This window comes from Triticum aestivum, chromosome 4D (assembly GCF_018294505.1).
Source record: "Triticum aestivum cultivar Chinese Spring chromosome 4D, IWGSC CS RefSeq v2.1, whole genome shotgun sequence".
Classification (NCBI taxonomy): Eukaryota; Viridiplantae; Streptophyta; class Magnoliopsida; order Poales; family Poaceae; genus Triticum; species Triticum aestivum.
The window spans coordinates 409,538,123-409,556,746 of record NC_057805.1 but is presented as its reverse complement, the minus strand read 5'-3'; the positions used below and the strand labels follow the sequence as shown (position 1 = coordinate 409,556,746).

The 18,624-nt window shown below is 46.0% G+C and overlaps 2 protein-coding genes across 2 annotated transcripts; one reads left to right on the top strand and one right to left on the bottom strand.

Annotated features, from left to right (window-relative positions):
* Positions 1-867: 867 nt before the first annotated feature.
* Positions 868-10,905, top strand: LOC123098240 (protein DETOXIFICATION 42). The gene is made up of 14 exons (XM_044520174.1): positions 868-1,341; positions 6,544-6,892; positions 7,009-7,130; positions 8,119-8,325; positions 8,438-8,631; positions 8,728-8,863; positions 8,974-9,070; positions 9,160-9,260; positions 9,347-9,510; positions 9,624-9,695; positions 9,807-9,923; positions 10,024-10,119; positions 10,207-10,328; positions 10,535-10,905. The coding sequence occupies exons 2-14, from the start codon at positions 6,702-6,704 to the stop codon at positions 10,575-10,577; spliced, it is 1,662 nt and encodes a 553-aa protein (XP_044376109.1). The 5' UTR covers positions 868-1,341; positions 6,544-6,701; the 3' UTR covers positions 10,578-10,905.
* Positions 10,906-11,525: 620 nt separating this feature from the next.
* On the bottom strand, positions 11,526-15,581 carry LOC123098239 (probable glucan 1,3-alpha-glucosidase). The gene is made up of 6 exons (XM_044520173.1): positions 13,951-15,581; positions 13,581-13,854; positions 13,369-13,504; positions 12,920-13,130; positions 12,621-12,827; positions 11,526-12,221 (listed from the first exon to the last, which is right to left on the bottom strand). The coding sequence occupies exons 1-6, from the start codon at positions 15,508-15,510 to the stop codon at positions 11,853-11,855; spliced, it is 2,757 nt and encodes a 918-aa protein (XP_044376108.1). The 5' UTR covers positions 15,511-15,581; the 3' UTR covers positions 11,526-11,852.
* Positions 15,582-18,624: the final 3,043 nt, after the last annotated feature.

Genomic DNA, 18,624 nt, shown 5'->3' with positions numbered 1-18,624 from the left:
GCCAGGACGGTCAGAAGCGAGCTTGGGAGCAGTCCGGACTCCCGCTAAGCTCCTCCACGTTTGTCTTTGGTTTGCGGAAGAAATCGCGTCCGAACCGCGCCGCGGAGCGATACAGGGGTGCGCTGTATGGCTTCCGCGGTCCAAACAAATGTGGGAGGTTTGCAGGTCCATCTTAAAAATGTCCTAATCCCCATGTCAGCCCACTAAGCCTTTACAAGGTCTCAGTCAACTGAGTCTTAGACAGACCCTTCAATTTTATCCCGTCGGCGTCAGTTACTGTACCTAGGCTTCTGGTTTGGGTGGAATGTAATGACACCAGCCAGTAATTTTACCGTAGTCGACGCAAGCTTCTTCTCCACTGTTGGCAACGCGGTTGATGGAGAGAGCCGCCACCCAACCAGCACCGACGGCGAGCGCGACATCTCACACGCAAGCGACCACTGGCGCGCACGCACACGAATTCAGACCAAAAAGGAATCACCAGATCAACTTATCAGCAGGAAAATTATTCGGGAGTGCTTCGCCCGGCGACCGGCGTAGCTCAGGCCGTCCTTGGTGGCCTAGCTTGTCCTCGGTCGAGACATATAAAATAAAATCCATGGCGCGTGCACCACTCTCACGGTCACTGCTACTCTGACCGACCCCCGCAACCTAACTTTCCCACGGGTTCCATCGCCCTTCTCCTTCCTCGGTGCAGCTCCTTACCAGTTTCCACACAGAGACGTATGCGTAAACTAGGAGTGATACGAAAGCGACGCAGGCGGGCGGGCCTAACAGTTGAGCCATCATCCCCCAGGAAAAGAAGTAGGCCAGGCTTTCCATTGCTGGCCTCTTTTATTCACAGAGCCCCTAGTGAGTGACCTATATCCTCGACTTGTATACTGGTGAACGCAAACCGCACCACCGCGCTCCCGCTGCAGCCGGACCTTTCCTGGTCGGCGAGCCGCCAATGGCGCGGTGACACGGCGGACGGGGCGCCGGTGCGCGGCCCGGCGTACGGCGGCGACACGCGCGGGCCTGTGCTGGCCACGCGGCCCGCGACTAAACAAGGATTTTCTCCTAGCTATTGCGACTCCGAGCTGGACTCCAGAGCTAGCGAAAAAGGCAGCGGGAATCCAACGGACCCTCGAGCCGTCGCGCGACCGCAAGTACGCGAGCCGCGCCACGCGTGAATCGTGCCTCCGGACGCCCTCGCACGGCGCCTATTAATAGGGGCCACGAGCCAGTGTGGAGCAGCAGCCAGTAGCTCTCTGCACTCAGCGCCCAAGAGTGCGAGTGCAACCCAAGACACACAGCCGCTCTGCACCCAGTGGCCGGCCACTTTGCTACTTCAGGCCAGAGGTACGCATGCGCATGCTTTGATATGGCTTCTCTTTCTGTTTGATCATTCTTCCAGTTCCAGGTAGCTAGATAATCGATCGCGTATCGATAGAGCACTCTTCGGACGGGAACTCAATCGATCGTAAGAACATAGCTAATGTCTTGGCGGCATGGCTGAGCCGAGCGTAGCGATCGACGGTGACGGGTCTCGGTGACGTGTTGCACGGCAGGCCGTGATGCGTAGTTCTCAATGTACGTACCGACGTTTTAGCTAGAGTAGGTGATCGTTAAACGTAACCAACTATCCGAGCAAGTGCAAGTGTTTTCCTAACCACAAATTGGCCGGGTCGAGGTGTCTCTGTCCACGGTGTACGCGCCGACTGTGATTGATCGTTGCACTACAAGAAGCTAGGATACTAGACTAATCAAACACTCTACACAGATGCAGTCGCTATGAGGTGGATTACTGTCTTTTTTTTGGCGAAGTACCACGCAGGAGTAGAACTTGGTTGTATCCTTCTAGGCACTCTGCATGAGTCTGCTACGTACTACGTAGTTGACCAAACAATAATGCATATATATTGATATATACACACATAAATCAAAAGTAAAAACCATGCAAAAGCTGCATTTCCGGGAATATAGATGTTGTGCCAGAGAAGCTTAATCGGTTGATAGCTATATTATTCGCGCGCTTATGTGCACCTTTAAATCTTCTTTTTCACGCATCGGGTAGTGGTTTTCTAAAGTTGGCCGGCACCAGTCCAAAGCTGGCCTGGTTGCTGTTCCGGAAGGAAGAGCGATCAGGGTAACCACACGTCAGTAGATTCAGATATGGTAACGCCTTTTTGTTGCTTCATTTCAACCAAGCACTCCAAAGCTGGCAGGCACCACATATCAGCATGGTATTAGTCTCCTAAAGCTGCTTAACTTGCCGATGACGCAGCTCGCATTCCACTCCGCTTTTGTTGGATACATTTATAAACAGTTCGATTGGGATATATATAATGCGACATTTCTTGGCTCTTTTGCTTTTAGAGTGGCCAACATTCGGGATAAAACCATTTGATCAAACACTGCTTATTTGTTTGTCTGCTAGTGATAATACTCAAATGTACGGACTACGGATGCAGGAGATGATAAGAGCGGAGTATATGTGACTGGCCAAATACGCACTAGACAGAACACTGGTAGTTTTGTTACTGTACTTGTTTTCTAAGTGTGTTGATTGGTTTACACCGAACCTTTTCAAATTCAATGATACTGTCTCGAGCTATTTTGTTCACTGTGATTGTGATGGCTGGCCAACTCGTGTCTTTTTAGTTGTACACTTTTCTGCGGTCACAACAAACAAGATTTAGTAAAAATATACAGAATATATACAAATATGCACAACTATGATTGTCTGCGGTGATACTTTGTTCAACCAGAAGATTTAAGAATATAAGAATTACAAAAAAATGGCCATGCATAAGAGGAACTTGGTGAGCATGATGGTCGAACCCTGGCTGGCCCAACATAGATGGTGCTAGCCAGTAAGCCCTAACTTTATTTTGGAATCACCAGGTATGACAAGTTTTGTCGAGCATTAGTATCACATCTTATGCTATGCATTCTCCCCCAGAATTGTTTGTTGTGGAGCTTCAAGTCAATGGTCACATCTGTCTATTTGTAGCCTTATCCTTGAAGCACTATCTTGGGCAAGATATTCTTGAGGAAACTTATAGTGAGACCGAATGCCAGGTATTTGAGTTAAATTTGATTATCACAAAAAACAAGTTAAATTTTGAGCAGTCTATTTTAACACATTCTCTGGAGTCTGAATCGTCGGTCGCAACTCTCAGATGTATCTAAGCATAGGGAATAGAAACACCGCAACTTTGATAGGACATTGTTATCCATGAAAACAAAGTCTCGCACTACCGTGTTCTTTATTTCTGGTACAGATGGTTGGCTTCTCTTGTTGTATTTAACCATGCCACCTGAAGATGGCACAAAAGGATAGCAATGTAGCCGTAGAGAATTTTGTTTCAAGAACAATATTGTTACAGTACATGATTGTTTTCTCTTTATTTAATGTTGTTGTTTCTTCCATCCTTTAATTCTAATGCTTAGACCTTTTCACACTCCCTTGACTCTTGGCCCGGTCTTGTTCTCAACGTCACTAAAAATTTCTAACGTGATACGACAAATGATATGCTGACACCATACTGTCGTACATGTCGTACACTAAATTTGCTTTTACCACTGAGTCTTTTGCCTTTTGAGTTTTGTCAACATACAATTAGATGACTGCACCCTGATACACAAATTATGGTCAAAAGGAGCAAGGTTACCTTGCTAGCCAATCAAACATAGAAAGAGCAACGTACCAACTTGTGTATGATTGGAATTATTTATGTAAGTGGTCAGTCCAAATTGCTAGTGGCACATCAGCAACATAATCACAGCACTAGGAGAGTTAGTGGCGCCCAATACTATTTATGTTTGATGTTTTTGTGGCTTACGATCAGTTTGCTTTTCATAAAAGTTGGCGATGAACTATGTTTGATGTTTTGTGGCTTAGTTGACATGGGGTACACTAAATGGTTGTGGTATATTTAATATGAATCTAACCAAATCATTTTGTTGCAAAGGATATGGACCAGAAATATGGAAATTAAATTTGGCACTTAGTTGCCATGACACAACACATATTTTGTCTGTTCAATACTTTCCAGAGTTTCCAAAAATTGGTGAATGCAAGTTAGCTAATTAACTGTTCAACATAAAAAGAATGAATAGTGTGTGAGATCTAACCAAAAAACATTCATTTTGGTACATGTCATGTGAGTCAAACTTTTTGATTAATGTGTGTCAGTCCACACAGTATAGCATGACTTACTACGTGCACACATTATTTCACAATTAGATCACTATGCATGCGACACCTTCACGTTCGATTTTCATACAAAGCTGCGATTGATGGTTGCAGTCGATGAAGCGATAGTGGCTGTTAACATGTCAGATAGAAAGAGTAGTGCGTGTAGGGTTGCTCATTTCACAACTTTTTGGAAACTTGGTGAATTGTTTTTGAACAATTAAATGTAGTGGCAAATAGTTGCGTAAAAATCCACTCTAGAAAATGAAGCGATGGAATGAAGCGATGGAGGCGCAAACTTATGGCATACTAAAAGCCTCGCATATATTGTAGCTGAGGGGACTGCGTTATATTTACTCGCGTACTGTTGATGAGGAATAACCAAGAATCGTGTGTTACCTTTTGGTATATTCAAGCATCATTTTAGTTCTACAGATGTTTGGACTACAGTTCACTCCATTGAATGCATATTCGCCTCTCCTTTCCCCAATGCTAGATGGGGGAAATTGCCTAAAAAAACATGATAACAAGTAGTCTCAGCAATATATCCAAATAAGATGGGAGGGACTCCTGTCATCTTTCTCATTGGAAAGAGTGGAGAGGGAAATAGCCATGAGTAGAGAGAGCAATAGCCATGAGTAGTGGGGAAACCAAGATCACTGCCTCTTTTCGTCTTCCCACCTTGAAGAGGAGGAAGATTCTAGTATAGAATGGGTAAAAAGGAGACTAGGATGGGGTGGCTAAGAAACACAATTGGAAAACCATGCATGTGATATGTCAAAAAAAGATCTACTAAATTACTAGTGGGTAACCCATAAGCATGCACTATCTCGTAACCATTTTTGTTTACTATAATCTTGTACCAAAATTATAGTGAACTTGATGTTAGAATGGCCCAAACTACATTAGAAATGATATGCATCCGTAGTTTGAGTAATACATTTAGTAAGATGATCTTTCACTGCACGCACACAATTTATTACATGAAAATGGACGTAAGAAATTAATTTGCGACAGTCGTAAAAATTACTACGTTGCATATCTAGAGTAACAATATCACATCAGTTGCTTTGTATGCTTCAAGGTATTATTTGCGGCGTGAAAAAAGAGAACCGGTAGTTCTATCGGCGTCTAGGTATCAAGCTAGCTGTTCCCCTCCGATACTCAAAACCGGTGCTTATCCAAACATCTGAGGTCCCCTCTACGAGAATCGTCGCGCTGAAGCTTCATCATGATCTTTAGGCGTCCTACAAATGGGCAAGGCGTTGAGCGAGACCCCAAAAATCCTCCTCTTTTTGCCATGCCGCCTTGCCGCTGTCCGTTGTTGATCCGAATCTCTATCCTGTTACTTGCATCTGACCGGATGACACGGCACTTGGGAAATTAACAATTGGGATGCAATTGCATGCAACAATTGTGGTTCGATGGGTGAAGAAAAATCATGAATAATGTGCATGGCCATTCTCGCGACAAAAACATTCTTGCGTTTCAAATGCTGTAGGACTAGTATTATCACAATTGCAGCTTGCTTCCCAGCAAATTAAAGCGTGCCTTTGCCGTACGAGAGATGAGGGGGGTTCCGGTAACAGAAACTCTTTCCGGCCGGTCAGAAAAGCTGGTCGAGACGATGATCGATCGCCCATGCAGCCTACGCCGGCCGGCGAGGCCGTACCGTACGTATCGCCGAGGCCATCCCAACGGTGGTACGTATGGTAGTTGCCGGGACGGCACTGACGGATCGCCGACGGCACCGCTGGGCCGCCATGTCCACTAGCTTGTGCGTTTGATCACGCAACGTAACGGCACCAACCAATACCCCGCCCGGAACCCCGGCCAGCCCGGCGCGGCGGCGTCCCGCACACGCATACCGTCACGCGTTCCGGCTGCATCGGTCCCTCGGCTCGCCGGGCACTCGGCGATCGGAGCGTTCCCGGCGGCCGGCCCTGGACCACGGGCGTTCCCCTCCATTCTCGTCGGCAGGAGCATGCACGTCGTGCAACTCGCCGTTGCCTCGCCGCATGCGTCGCCAGCCGGCCGTAACGCCCGGCCATGTCGCGTTGCGGCCCCGGTCGTCACGGCGGGTGGTCGCTTTCCTGCTCTTGTAACGAAAAAAACTTCGATTCCTTTCTGTTTCTGCCTTTGCTTCCGCTGCATGCGCACAGAGACCACACGCACACATAACCGCACGCACGGCACGAGCCGATTCCTTTTTTCCATGTCAGCTGATTTATCTATCTTTTTGTTGTTGTTGAGAAAAAGCTGGTTTATTTCTTGAGAGAGACATTTCACCGTTGTGGAGCACATCGCCACATCTGACGGACTGACTGACACGCCCTGCCCACGTTCGCCTTTCCATGTGACAGCTGCTGATCGGTTTCCGTATAAGTAGGGGCGAGCTGCCGCTTCTCCCTGTGCTCTCATCCCTCCTCTCACAGTCCTCCGTCCGAGCACGTATATACCCTGAACGAGCGAGCGAACGATCGGTTGATCGATCGACCTCTCAGGCAAGCATCCACTGTGTATGGAGGAGGGCGCGGCCGCGAGCATGACCGTGGGGGAGAAGCGGGTGGCCGTCGACGTTCCCACGGACGCTGCCGCGGCGGCGAACGGGCACGGCCCGGAGGAGAAGGCGGCGGAGGATGTTCCAGCGCCGTCTGCATTGTCCGGCTGGCCCAGGACGACAGGGATGTACCTCTTCGTCATGAACATCAGGTTCGTCCTTGTCCCATGCATCTCGTTGATTTCCTTCCACCTTGCGCCCAAGTACGTCTGTCTTGGGAGTGCTCGTGTTCCTCACGTCTGATGTGCTTAACTGTAACCTGTCGCAGGAGCGTCTTCAAGCTCGATGAGCTCGGGTCGGAGGTGCTGCGCATTGCGGTGCCGGCGTCGCTTGCCTTGGCCGCCGATCCCCTCGCCTCCTTGGTGGACACAGCATTCATCGGACGTCTAGGTAAATACATACGGCCATCCAATCAACCTATCTATCTGTCTATGTATGCAATGAAGAAGAAACCTCTATGCGTCGCTGTTGCTGCACCATGTTCACTTGTAGCACCTCCCTCGCGGAATTTCCGCGGGATAGATAGAGCTTCTCAATTAATTTTCACCGGCAGTCCTGATTTTAGGCAGTCCTACAAGGGAATTTCCGGATATGTACCACCTTTGCTGTTTCTGTCAGTGGATAGTCCCTACTTCAGTTTCCGGTTTGTCAGTTTGGCAAAGTAACCGACTTCGGTCTACAGTATCGATCACTTGATTTGGACATGTAACCGGCTCATTTGGCGCCAAAAAACCTTCCACGAAATGCGCACCGGAGAATTTTCACCTTTGCCGACAATTGCGCCCACCTTCTTCTTCTTTTTTTGCTAATGGTCATGGCTGATAAATTGCTCATTTCTTTCCTTTGATTCGGTTACATTGGTGTTTTCATATGCTTATATAGAAGATCTAAAGTAACAGTGTTTTCAGTTTTTATTTGTTCTTTTGTGCATCACAAAGGCTTCTGTTCCGAATACTCCTTTGCGTGTCACTGGCAATTTCTCGTTATACAATTGGTTAGCCAGGCACATGCTGAGTTCGTTCTCTTCATTTTGTTACCTTGAAATAACCATTCGTCCGTTTCTTTTCTTGTCGAAAGGCGTCACCACAGCCCCATTTTGATTTTTTTTTTCTGTTTTGAGTATGTTCCCCATTTACACACACAAAAGAAGTGTGATTCTCTTGAAAGATACTCATTTTTTCTGTACTTTTAGTATGCCAGGTCCTTGGCTTTAGTTTTCCGTTGCTTGTCTAAGCTAGTCGCAAAAGATAATTTTAGTCTTTCAGACATCTGTTCTCATAGTTATCTCACATTACTTTGTGCGTTGTAAGAGATAGGCTGCTGCTACTGCTCTGAGATTTAATGCGGTGAAATATGTGCACAATTTTTCAATGATCAGGTTCGGTGGAGATAGCAGCTGTTGGTGTTTCTATTGCCATATTTAACCAAGTCTCGAAAGTCTGCATCTACCCACTCGTTAGCGTAACAACATCATTCGTCGCTGAAGAAGATGCCATCATTAGCAAGTACCTAGAAGAAAATAACAGCAAAGACCTTGAGAAAGCCGCTCATGTGCATTCAGATGCCTGCAATGTGCCCGCATCTGGTACCGATTTCTCGCAATATACCTGGTTTCATATGTTCCTAAACAGTAATTTGATTTGACCTCAGGACTGAAGTATTCTTCATGAATCCCTATGTGGAACTCTGTTTTACAGGTGGTGATACGCCAGTGTGCGCTAATTCTTGTATACCCACAGAGTGTGCTGATCTCTCCAATCAAGGGTGCAAGAGAAGGTACATACCTTCTGTGACATCGGCTCTAATTGTTGGCTCATTTCTCGGGCTAGTCCAGGCCGTGTTCCTCATCTTTTCGGCGAAAGTTGTGTTGGGCATCATGGGTGTGAAACATGTAGGTGTCTCTATCTGTCCAAGTTTATTTTACTTCTGTAGTTTCTTGCTATCCATGATGCTAATTCATATTTCCATCTACATCACACTATTCCAGGACTCACCAATGCTAGAACCCGCGGTTCGATACCTAACGATCAGATCACTTGGTGCTCCCGCTGTTCTCCTGTCTTTGGCAATGCAGGGTGTTTTCCGAGGCTTCAAAGATACAAAGACACCGTTGTATGCTACCGGTAAGAATACCTGGTGATGATTTACATTCTTTCAGCTGGAATATGGATATCTGTTTTCAAGGAGAAATATTTGAAGCGTTGCTAACATTTCCTTACAATTTCTTTTGCAGTGGTTGGAGATGCAACAAATATCATCCTAGACCCAATTTTGATGTTTGTTTGCCACATGGGTGTCACTGGTGCCGCAGTTGCTCATGTCATTTCCCAGTAGGTTTCACCTCGCTACCAGTAGCATCTAGACCTGCCTATGTATTTCAGTCCGTCCTAACAACTCCCCATTCCATCTTTTTCTTCAGGTATCTGATAACCATGATCTTGATATGTCGGCTCGTCCAGCAAGTTGATGTTATCCCACCGAGCCTTAAATCCCTGAAATTTGGGCGGTTTCTTGGGTGTGGTGAGATACAGTTGGAACCCTGGAACTGGATAACATCCCTCACTGGTCCCCTGGAAATGGCTCTGAAAGTGTTCTGTTTTCTTCAGGATTCCTGCTGCTCGCGAGGGTGGTAGCGGTGACATTCTGCGTCACTCTGGCGTCGTCGCTGGCAGCCCGCGACGGGCCAACCATCATGGCGGCCTTCCAGATCTGCTGCCAGCTCTGGCTCGCGACGTCGCTTCTCGCCGATGGATTGGCCGTTGCTGGACAGGTCAGATTGCCATGTCATGCTCCCATAGATTAATTATTAGTCCATGAGAAGCAGCTTCGGTAGAGACTGGAGAGTGTGCTGAACTGGGGCGTGTTGTGGATGAGTTCTTGCAGGCAGTGCTCGCAAGCGCGTTCGCCAAGAACGATACCAAGAAGGTGATTGCCGCGACCTCTCGTGTTCTGCAGGTTTGTTACAGTTGATTATTGCCACTTCTCCCTTTTCCCCCCCTAGAACGCGCAAAATGTGTTTGGTTCATTGAGAAGAAGAGGCTAATGGCCATGTCTTTCACCTTGCAGCTGAGCATTGTTCTGGGGATGGGTCTCACAGTGGTGCTCGGTCTCTTCATGAAGTTCGGCGCCGGCGTTTTCACAAAGGACGCCGCTGTGATCGACGTCATCCACAAAGGCATCCCGGTAAGAGCCTTGGCTCTTCAAAACACTTGAAACTCCATACGAGAGATGACTATTTCCCAGGATTCGGACACTGAATATAGCTTTGTTTGGGGATGATCAGTTTGTCGCCGGCACGCAGACGATAAACGCCCTGGCGTTCGTGTTCGACGGCATCAACTTCGGAGCACAAGACTACACCTACTCTGCATACTCCATGGTACCCTAAATCCTTACACAGCAGCATAAATTTTTTAGCTCTGAAACTTGTCCCGAGACTGAAACTGAATCCCATGGAAACCTTCAGGTTGGGGTGGCGTCCATATCCATACCATGCCTGGTGTACCTTTCTGCGCACAAGGGATTCATCGGCATATGGGTCGCATTGACCATCTACATGAGCCTCAGGACCGTAGCCAGCACCTGGAGGTATGAATGATACGATGCTCCACCCTAACCCCCTCCTCATCACTTCTTCAGTATATCCATTTCTTCGGTATCCCCGGCCCTTTTCTAGTGCCGTTTACAGGAGGAATGTTTTCAAATCCTGCTGAAATTGAACTGTTCTCTGTGAAATCCTTGCAAAATCTGTGTTCCATAATCTTCAATTATGGCTTTGTGACTGGTGTCTGCAGGATGGGGGCAGCGAGCGGGCCATGGGCTTTCCTCCGGAAGTGATGGATCGGCTCGCAAGATTGATGGCGGTTTGTCTACAGTGCATAGCTGGTAGATAGCCATATGCATACGCTCGTTCCATGTAATTAGAATAAGTGTAGTATTGTGTTGCTGTTCTAAGCTTGGGGTATTGGAGTTAGATGATGGGGCTTATTGCTTTGCTTCGCGGCCGTCTGCCTTTTGTTGGGGGAGAGAGAGGCTACTCTGATCTTGTGATTCATGTCCTTGTTCTGTGCCGGAGATGGCTATTTAATTGGACCAGTGCTCTGTAAAAATCATACTACATTGATACATTGGTCTATCCCTAGTTATGTCGTTTTTCCTCTCTTAATCCTTGTATCGGATGTACGCGAGGTCATTCTTCTTACCGAAGATGAGGTTTTGTTTTCGAGCTGAGAAATAAAATTGTCTTGACGGAAAAAAGATTGTCAAACAAACCTCCAAGCTGAAAATTAGTACTTCCTCTGTTCACTTTTATAAGGCCTTTAAGACATTTCAGACAATGTGCAAAACAGTCCATTTTGAGTTGTCTAAAACGACTTACAAAAGTGAACTTTGTACTACTTATGTTGTTATACGCCACTTTCAAGGCATTTTACCCTTTTAGGTCGGAACAGAGGCTGGGGGCTGGATGCATTGCCTACCGCCATTTCCTACTTCAGCCAGTGAATGTAAACGTTATAATACTAACTAGCCGCAGGACTGAAAGCAGTTATAACTGGATACTACACTTTGGTCTGCCTGCCACAACTCACAACTGCAGTTGCAGGACCAGTTGATGGCTGCCATAACTAACAACTCAAGCTCTTAAAGTATGTGCATTCTGTCTGAGAAGGTATTATTTGTTACCATTGTGTTGGAGGATAGTGTGTGGTCTATGTTGCCTATAAAAGATTTTCATGGACAGAGAAGCTGATGGGGTTACAATCTTAGGCAAAGAACTATCCAAGATTACACACACAAAAAAAACTACTAAATTGCAATGTTGCAAGAACTTCATATCGCATACATCATACGTGGCACACCAATTTCAGTATAAGTGCTACAGGTATACATCAGCAATTTATGTCACGACTTATGTCAAAATTGGGAGTACAAACAGCATGCGTACCAGGTACATGCAGAAATTTTGGGTCCACTGAAAGTCTGAAACAATGAAATTTGGGTGTCCACAGATAACATTTACGAGTCTGAAACTACGCTTCTAGCATTGCCCAAGTTTATAGCCAGACAGCGAACAACGGAGACATCAGGCTCCATATGTGAATGGGCTGCATATCATGCAATCCTTATCGTCCAATCATCTACAACACGAACATTGGGCCTCCTGACTGTTGGCGCAACAGACTTTGAACCACTCCTTAAACTAATCGGTCCCAGATCAATTTCCACTTCTTGGTTCCCAGGTTCAATGATAGCCTTCTTTGCTCCCGATGATAACCCAAGCACTATAATTCGTTCAATCACACACTCAGTTGAATATACCTTCTTGCCCAGACTATCAGGCGCAATATTGATCGAAGTTAGTTTATTGTCTGCAAATACAAAACGCCGATGGATGAATGCCCCTTGCTGATAATCATAAGTTTTCCCATCATCCACATAAAGTTCACCTTCTGCAGAACCAGAGCTATTGAGGGCTATCACCTGATCATTGCAAAAATACAGAGTTAAATAGTACTACAGAGAATAAACCGCACTAGTATGTAGGTAGTAGCTACATCAACCAAACAGATTTGCATGGTCATATATTTAGCTAGTTTAGAGCCTAATAATTTAACAAGCATTGCAATATGATGTATAGTTGATCCTCAGAACCACATCGACTAATCTGGAAGGGGCTAGCTAAGTAAGGCTCACATGCAGCATGTGTTTAGTACAGAAAAAGGTTCACATGCAACTTTTCATCGGTAAAAAATATTATGAAATACCAGGTAGATATTAACACTATTAATGACTATTTGCACATCACAGAGAGAACTAGTAAATGGGATTATGAGTTACCAAAGAGCAAGATGTTTACATAGGCAAACATGTTTGACATACCAGGGTGTATGGATCGTTCACCATCTGAGTAGAACTGCGCCTGAATCTATCCTTTCTTGGCACAATTGTGCCGGACCTTTGGAAGCTTGGTATGCTATCTTCTGAAACTTGCAGCTTGTGTGACACACTTCCCTTGTATGGAGATCCATTTCTCAAGTCATACCATAACTCCGTTCCAGGAAGGTAAACCGACACTGATTTCTGGCCCTGCATGTAGTTATTATATTAAAATGCATGTTGCATTTTCCAGCAAAACATGAGTGATTTAGAAAAAATATATATGCAGTATCACTACTCACCTCTTCGTAAATTCCTTGGGCCAAAATGCTTGGCCCAACCATAAAAGCCTCACCATTATTATATGTTTCCTTGTCGTCAGGAAATTCCAACCACAAAGGACGCATAACAGGAACACCAGTTACACTAGCCTCTTGGAACAGAGAGTAATAGTAGGGCAACAATGAATACCGCATATGTATTGCCTCCCTCATGAGGGCAGTTCTTCGCTCTCTGTAGTAAGTACAATGAGTATGTTAGCCTTGAAACAAATATCATTTATAATCTACTTCTCCAAACTAAGTTATCAGCTTAAATTTTCTAGATGACAATGTGAAGTCATGTCATGGTAATAAATTTTCCTCGATTATCAGCCAGTTCTTTAATATATTTTCTCAGAGGGGATTACCAGCCATGTTGAGAATTTCCAAGATAAACAAAACTATTTAAATTTAATTATTTGTGGCATTACCCAAATAACCATGGCTCCCGCCTCTTGGTGTCATGGTGAGCATGACCTCTAAAGAAAGGATAAAAAGCTCCTACTTGGTACCAACGCACCAATAGGTCAGGCTCAGGATTGCCAAAGAATCCACCAACATCCGCACCTGTCAAAGGTTCACATGTTAGTAAGGCTTTTAACATCAGGATTATGAGGTGAAGTTGTAATGTAGGTCCACCTACCAGAGAAGGTCATGCCAGTAAGACCAAGAGTTAAAACCATCGGAATAGAGGATTTAAGGTGATCCCAATCTGCAGTGTTGTCACCAGTCCAAACTGCCCCATACCGTTGACTTCCAGCAAAGAAGGCCCTTGACAAAACAAAGGGCCTGTCTTTACCCTCACCTCGCTTGAGAAGCCCATCTGATGTAGCCATATGGAAGTAGTACCCATATGCATTGTGCAGTTCTCGATGTTCAACATCACCGTTATGTAATGCATCCCTAGGCATGGTGACCTAACAAGATTGATTCATGCATAAAATGTTTCAGTTTTGCTGTAAACCTCGCCTTCACAAGATAATGCACAGAAATATTGCAATTCAGCAACATACCTCAGGGCCGTTGAAAACTGATGGCTCGTTCATGTCGTTCCAAATGTACAGCGTTGGAGTTGATCCCTTGTAGTTTTGATAGGAGAACTTGTCAGCCCACCAGTCCCGTATTTCAGGATTCAACATGTCAGGATATGATGATGACCCAGGCCAGCACCACCCATCGTAGTCCTTCCCGCTTGCATCTTTAACATAGTAACCTTTGGCAGTAGCTTCCTCATGGATGTGGTACCCACTGTCCCTCTTCATATGTGGGTCTACAATAGTTACCATCTTCCTCCCCTTATCTGCTATCTTCCGCTGCATCTCCTCTGGATCCGGGAATGTGGAACGGTCCCATGTGAAATATCGCTTGCCATCAGTGTGTTCAATGTCGAGCCAGAGCACGTCATATGGAATATCATGCTCATCAAATCCAGCATCCACTCCAGCAACATCCTCCTCGTCCCTGTAGTTCCACCGGCACTGGTGATATGCCACTGCAAACTGCTGCGGCATGGAGGGCGTACCTGTAACACTAATGTACTGCTTGATCACATCCTTCGGCTCGGAACCAACAAAGAAGAACGCATCAACCACACCAGCCTCAGCCATCCACAGCGTGTCAATTCTCCCATTCTCCATCAAGGCCGCGCTATCCCACCCTGGTGCAAGCACATCAATCTGCATCTCCGCGGCATTAAGCCAGAAGAATCCTGAAGATGCACTTGCGCCATGTGCAATCATGAAGGGGATCGACCCATACAGCCCAAAGGGCGAGTCGTGGAGATACTCGAACACATCGAGGTTGAAGAGGCGGTAAGGTTCCGACTCCTCAACCCCCGGGCCGCGTGTGGGGCGGAGGGCGAGCGATGTGGAGCCGTGCTCGGGGAGGCCATACACGAAGTCGGCACCATAGAAGGAGACGTCGAAGGTGATCGACTGCGGGCCGCGGGGGCGCGTGTCGGTGTGGCTCCTGAACTGCTCCTCCCAGGTATCGCCCTCGGGCTTTGACTCCTGCAGCGGCTCGAAGTCGAAGAGGCCGTGGGAGTTGAAGGAGAGCACGGGGTCGCCCGAGCCAGCTCGGCGGACGGTCAGCTCGAAGGGATCGTGCTTGACGACGACGTCGAGGTCGGAGGAGAGCGCGACGGTGGAGGCGCCGCCGACGGTCTTGGGCTTGGAGAGGTGGAGCGCGCGGGAGTCGACGTCGGGGAGGAGGACGTTGGGGACGTGGAAGCGGCGGCTGGGCGGGGTGTTGGCCGAGTAGTCCTCGTTGATCTGGAGGCGGAGGGCGTCCGGGGGCAGCGCGGAGAGGCGGAGGAGGAGCGGGCGGGGGCGGGAGGGGTGGGAGAGCTCGGCGGTGAGGGAGCCCTCGGGGGAGACGGCGAGGGAGCCGGCGACGAGGGAGAGCGGCGCGTCGAGGGAGTGCGGGGCGCGGGTTCGGGCGCGCTTGCAGAAGGGGGTCTGGTTGCAGTTGCGGAACTCGTCCCTCTTCCAGGCGAGCGCGGCGGGGGAGGCGAGCAGGAGGAGGAGGAGGGGGAGGGCGACGGGGAGGACGCGCGGCAGCGGCGGGGGATCCATGGCCGCGACGTCGGATCTGGTCTGGGACTGTGGAGCAGCGAACTGCCTCTGCCCCTTTGCTCCCTCGGCCGGAGTCTTTGCAGGACTGGGGGGGTGGGGGGATGTCTCGCCGTTCGTCGATGGGCCAGCCGCCGAATTGGGAGCGTAGCAGGCCTTGTACGGGCCGTATAGTAGATTTTGTGCATCTTCTTGGCAGGCCTACTCCGGAGGTATCGCGGATATGGGCTGACCGACAACAGCGCTCTCATTCCCTTTCTCGTCGTTCTCGCGAAATTAAAAGTAGGCTGCACCGAACAGCTGCAGTCTTCGCCTTCAAAGAAAGCTAAAGATGCTGCCTCAGGTTTCTTTTATCTTTAATAAAAGAATAAAGAATCATGAAAAACAGATTAAAATATATATTATATTGAAATAAACATGCTATGGGTTTATTGATAGACATAAAAAATGTTAAAAAATCATAGTTTTTAAAATTCAATGGATTTAAATAAATGCTCACTAATTTAAATAAATTGTTAATTAATTTAAAATTTCCTCTAATTTAATAAATGTGTAACTGATTTTAACAGAAAAACATGAATTTTTAAAATATTCATGAAATTTGAAAATGTTCGCGAATTTTAGGAGAAGAGGAAAAAGAAAAAAGGAAAAGGAAAAGGAGAAAATGAGAAAGAAAGGAAGGAGGCCGCTGAACCTGACAGAGAAAAAAAATGACAAATGGAAGAAAATCGGCTCATGCTAGGTTAACGTTTGGGTGTGAAGTAGATGGGTTAGTCTAATAGAGCGATTGGGTGTGCAGTTCTTACGAATATCTCTTAGCATTCGCTACAAGCGAGAATAGAGGATTCCATTTTTTTGAGGGATAGGGGATTCCACCTACTCCCGATGAGTGATGATATCGCGTATGGGGTTTATGCATGTATCGTGCACCCCCACCAAACCCAACCTAGCCCACTCGGTGGCATCTAGGTCCTTTCGTGTTCAGCATATGTCATCATTGTTGCACTTGACTTCTATGTGCTTGAGGTGCCCGAAGGAGGAAACTGAGGATACGGTAAAATGCATGCTAACTGACAGAGCCCGGGACTAGAAGGTTCTAATGGTACGTTTCTGAAGGAGAAAATGGTGGTGTTTTGTCAAGGATTAATTCATCCAATTGCGCAAGGACCTTTACAAGGGAAACCTTAATACCAGGAGTATTAGCACTACATTTGTCACTCTCGTTCCTAAGAAAAGCAATCAGAAATTACCTCAAATTATAGGCCCATCTCCTTAGACAATCTTGCTTTTGAAAATTCTTACGAAGCTCCCTACTATAAATTACAAAAAGAAAAAGTATCCCATGATCCATGAAGACCAGTATGGCATTGCCAAACCATTCAGGATTGTGATACGTCTCAAATGTACCTATAATTTTATTATATTCAGTCTATCTTTATACCATTACTAGAATAATGGGCTCACTTCGCCGCACCCAGCAATTATCATGTTGGTATCTTATGACATAACATTGTCGTCTTTCAAAAATATTTAAAAAAAATAAGCCATCACATTCGTTCACATATATTAAATTATCTCAACCATTAATTTTAATATAAACGGTTAAGATTTAAAGATGTAAACATAATATAAAAATATAATCTACATGTCTAATTGCACTTTTTAACACTGTTTTGTACATAAAACATATGCCACATACATGTATTAGATGAAAGAGGTGCAATCACAATCACATATAGGAGAAGGAGAACTACAAGTTTAAAATGGCGTAGATTTAAATCTGGCAGCATAGATATGTCCCCTATGTGTCCAAAAATGGAAAGCTAATCTACGCACATGCATGCTGGTGTCCAAACCCCAAGTACGTAAGTACGATAGTGTCGTTCTTCTCTTCTCCATTGCTCATAGGAAGTGGTATCATTATCTTTTATGGGAACCTTATTCACGACATAACATGATGTCAATATAGCCTCCCCCACCATGGCTTGGATAAAACCGATGTACCTAACATGACGTTAACCAAATCCGTTAGAGTACAGTTTTCCATTCGGCAACCCTGTTCGACTGGGGTGAATAGGCAGTCGTCCTCTAATGAACAATACCATGTTCTGCACATAAAGAATCAAACTCATTAGAGAAGTACTCTCGACCACGATCTGACCGGACTCGTTTAATTTTCTTTTGAAGTTGATTCTCAATTTTTGCCTTATAGATTTCGAAGTAGTGTAGAACCTCATCTTTAGTATTTAACGGATAAACGTAGCAATATCTAGTGGAATCATCTATCAACATTATGAAATGAATTTTTTTTCACCTTTAGTCAACACACCATTCATCTCACAAAGATCAGAAAGTATGATTTCTAATGGTGCCAAGCGTCTCTCCTCACCAGCCTTGTGAGGCTTGTGAGGTTGCTTTGATTGCACACACGAATGGCACTTAGAACATTTAGCTAAAGTGAAACTCGGGGTTAAATTCAATTTTGCTAGTTGTCTCATAACACCAAAACTAATGTGACAACGACGTGAATGCCAAACTTCAGATTCATTAAGACTCAAATGAATATTGTTCATGACTTTATTACCAAAATTCATGAGGGGAAGGCGGAACAAACCTCCACATTCATAACCTTTTCCAACAAATAGTCCATATTTCGTAACTACTTTATTAGACTTGAAGACCAACTTAAACCCTTCTCTACAAACAAGGGAGCCAATAGTGAGGTTCTTCTTGATGGCGGGGACATGTTGTACGTTCCTCAGCTGCACGATCCTTCCCAAAGTAAACTTCATATCGACTATGCCAACACCATGAATAGAAGCACTCGCACCATTCCCCATCAATACAGACCCATGGCTTGTGACATGGTAAGAAGATAACAATGAAATGTCAGCACACACATGAATATTTGCACATGTGTCCACCTACTAATCGGTGGACTGACAAACCGAAAATATAGTAAATAGATTATCGTGCATAGATGCACCACTCTCATTGCTGCTCACGATCATATTTGCAGACTTAGAGTCCAGCCCTCGCTTCTTGTACTTGTTGGCATTTGTTAGCCCAATGTTCCTCTGAACCACAAGTGAAGCAGCCACCCCCCTTCTTGTTCTT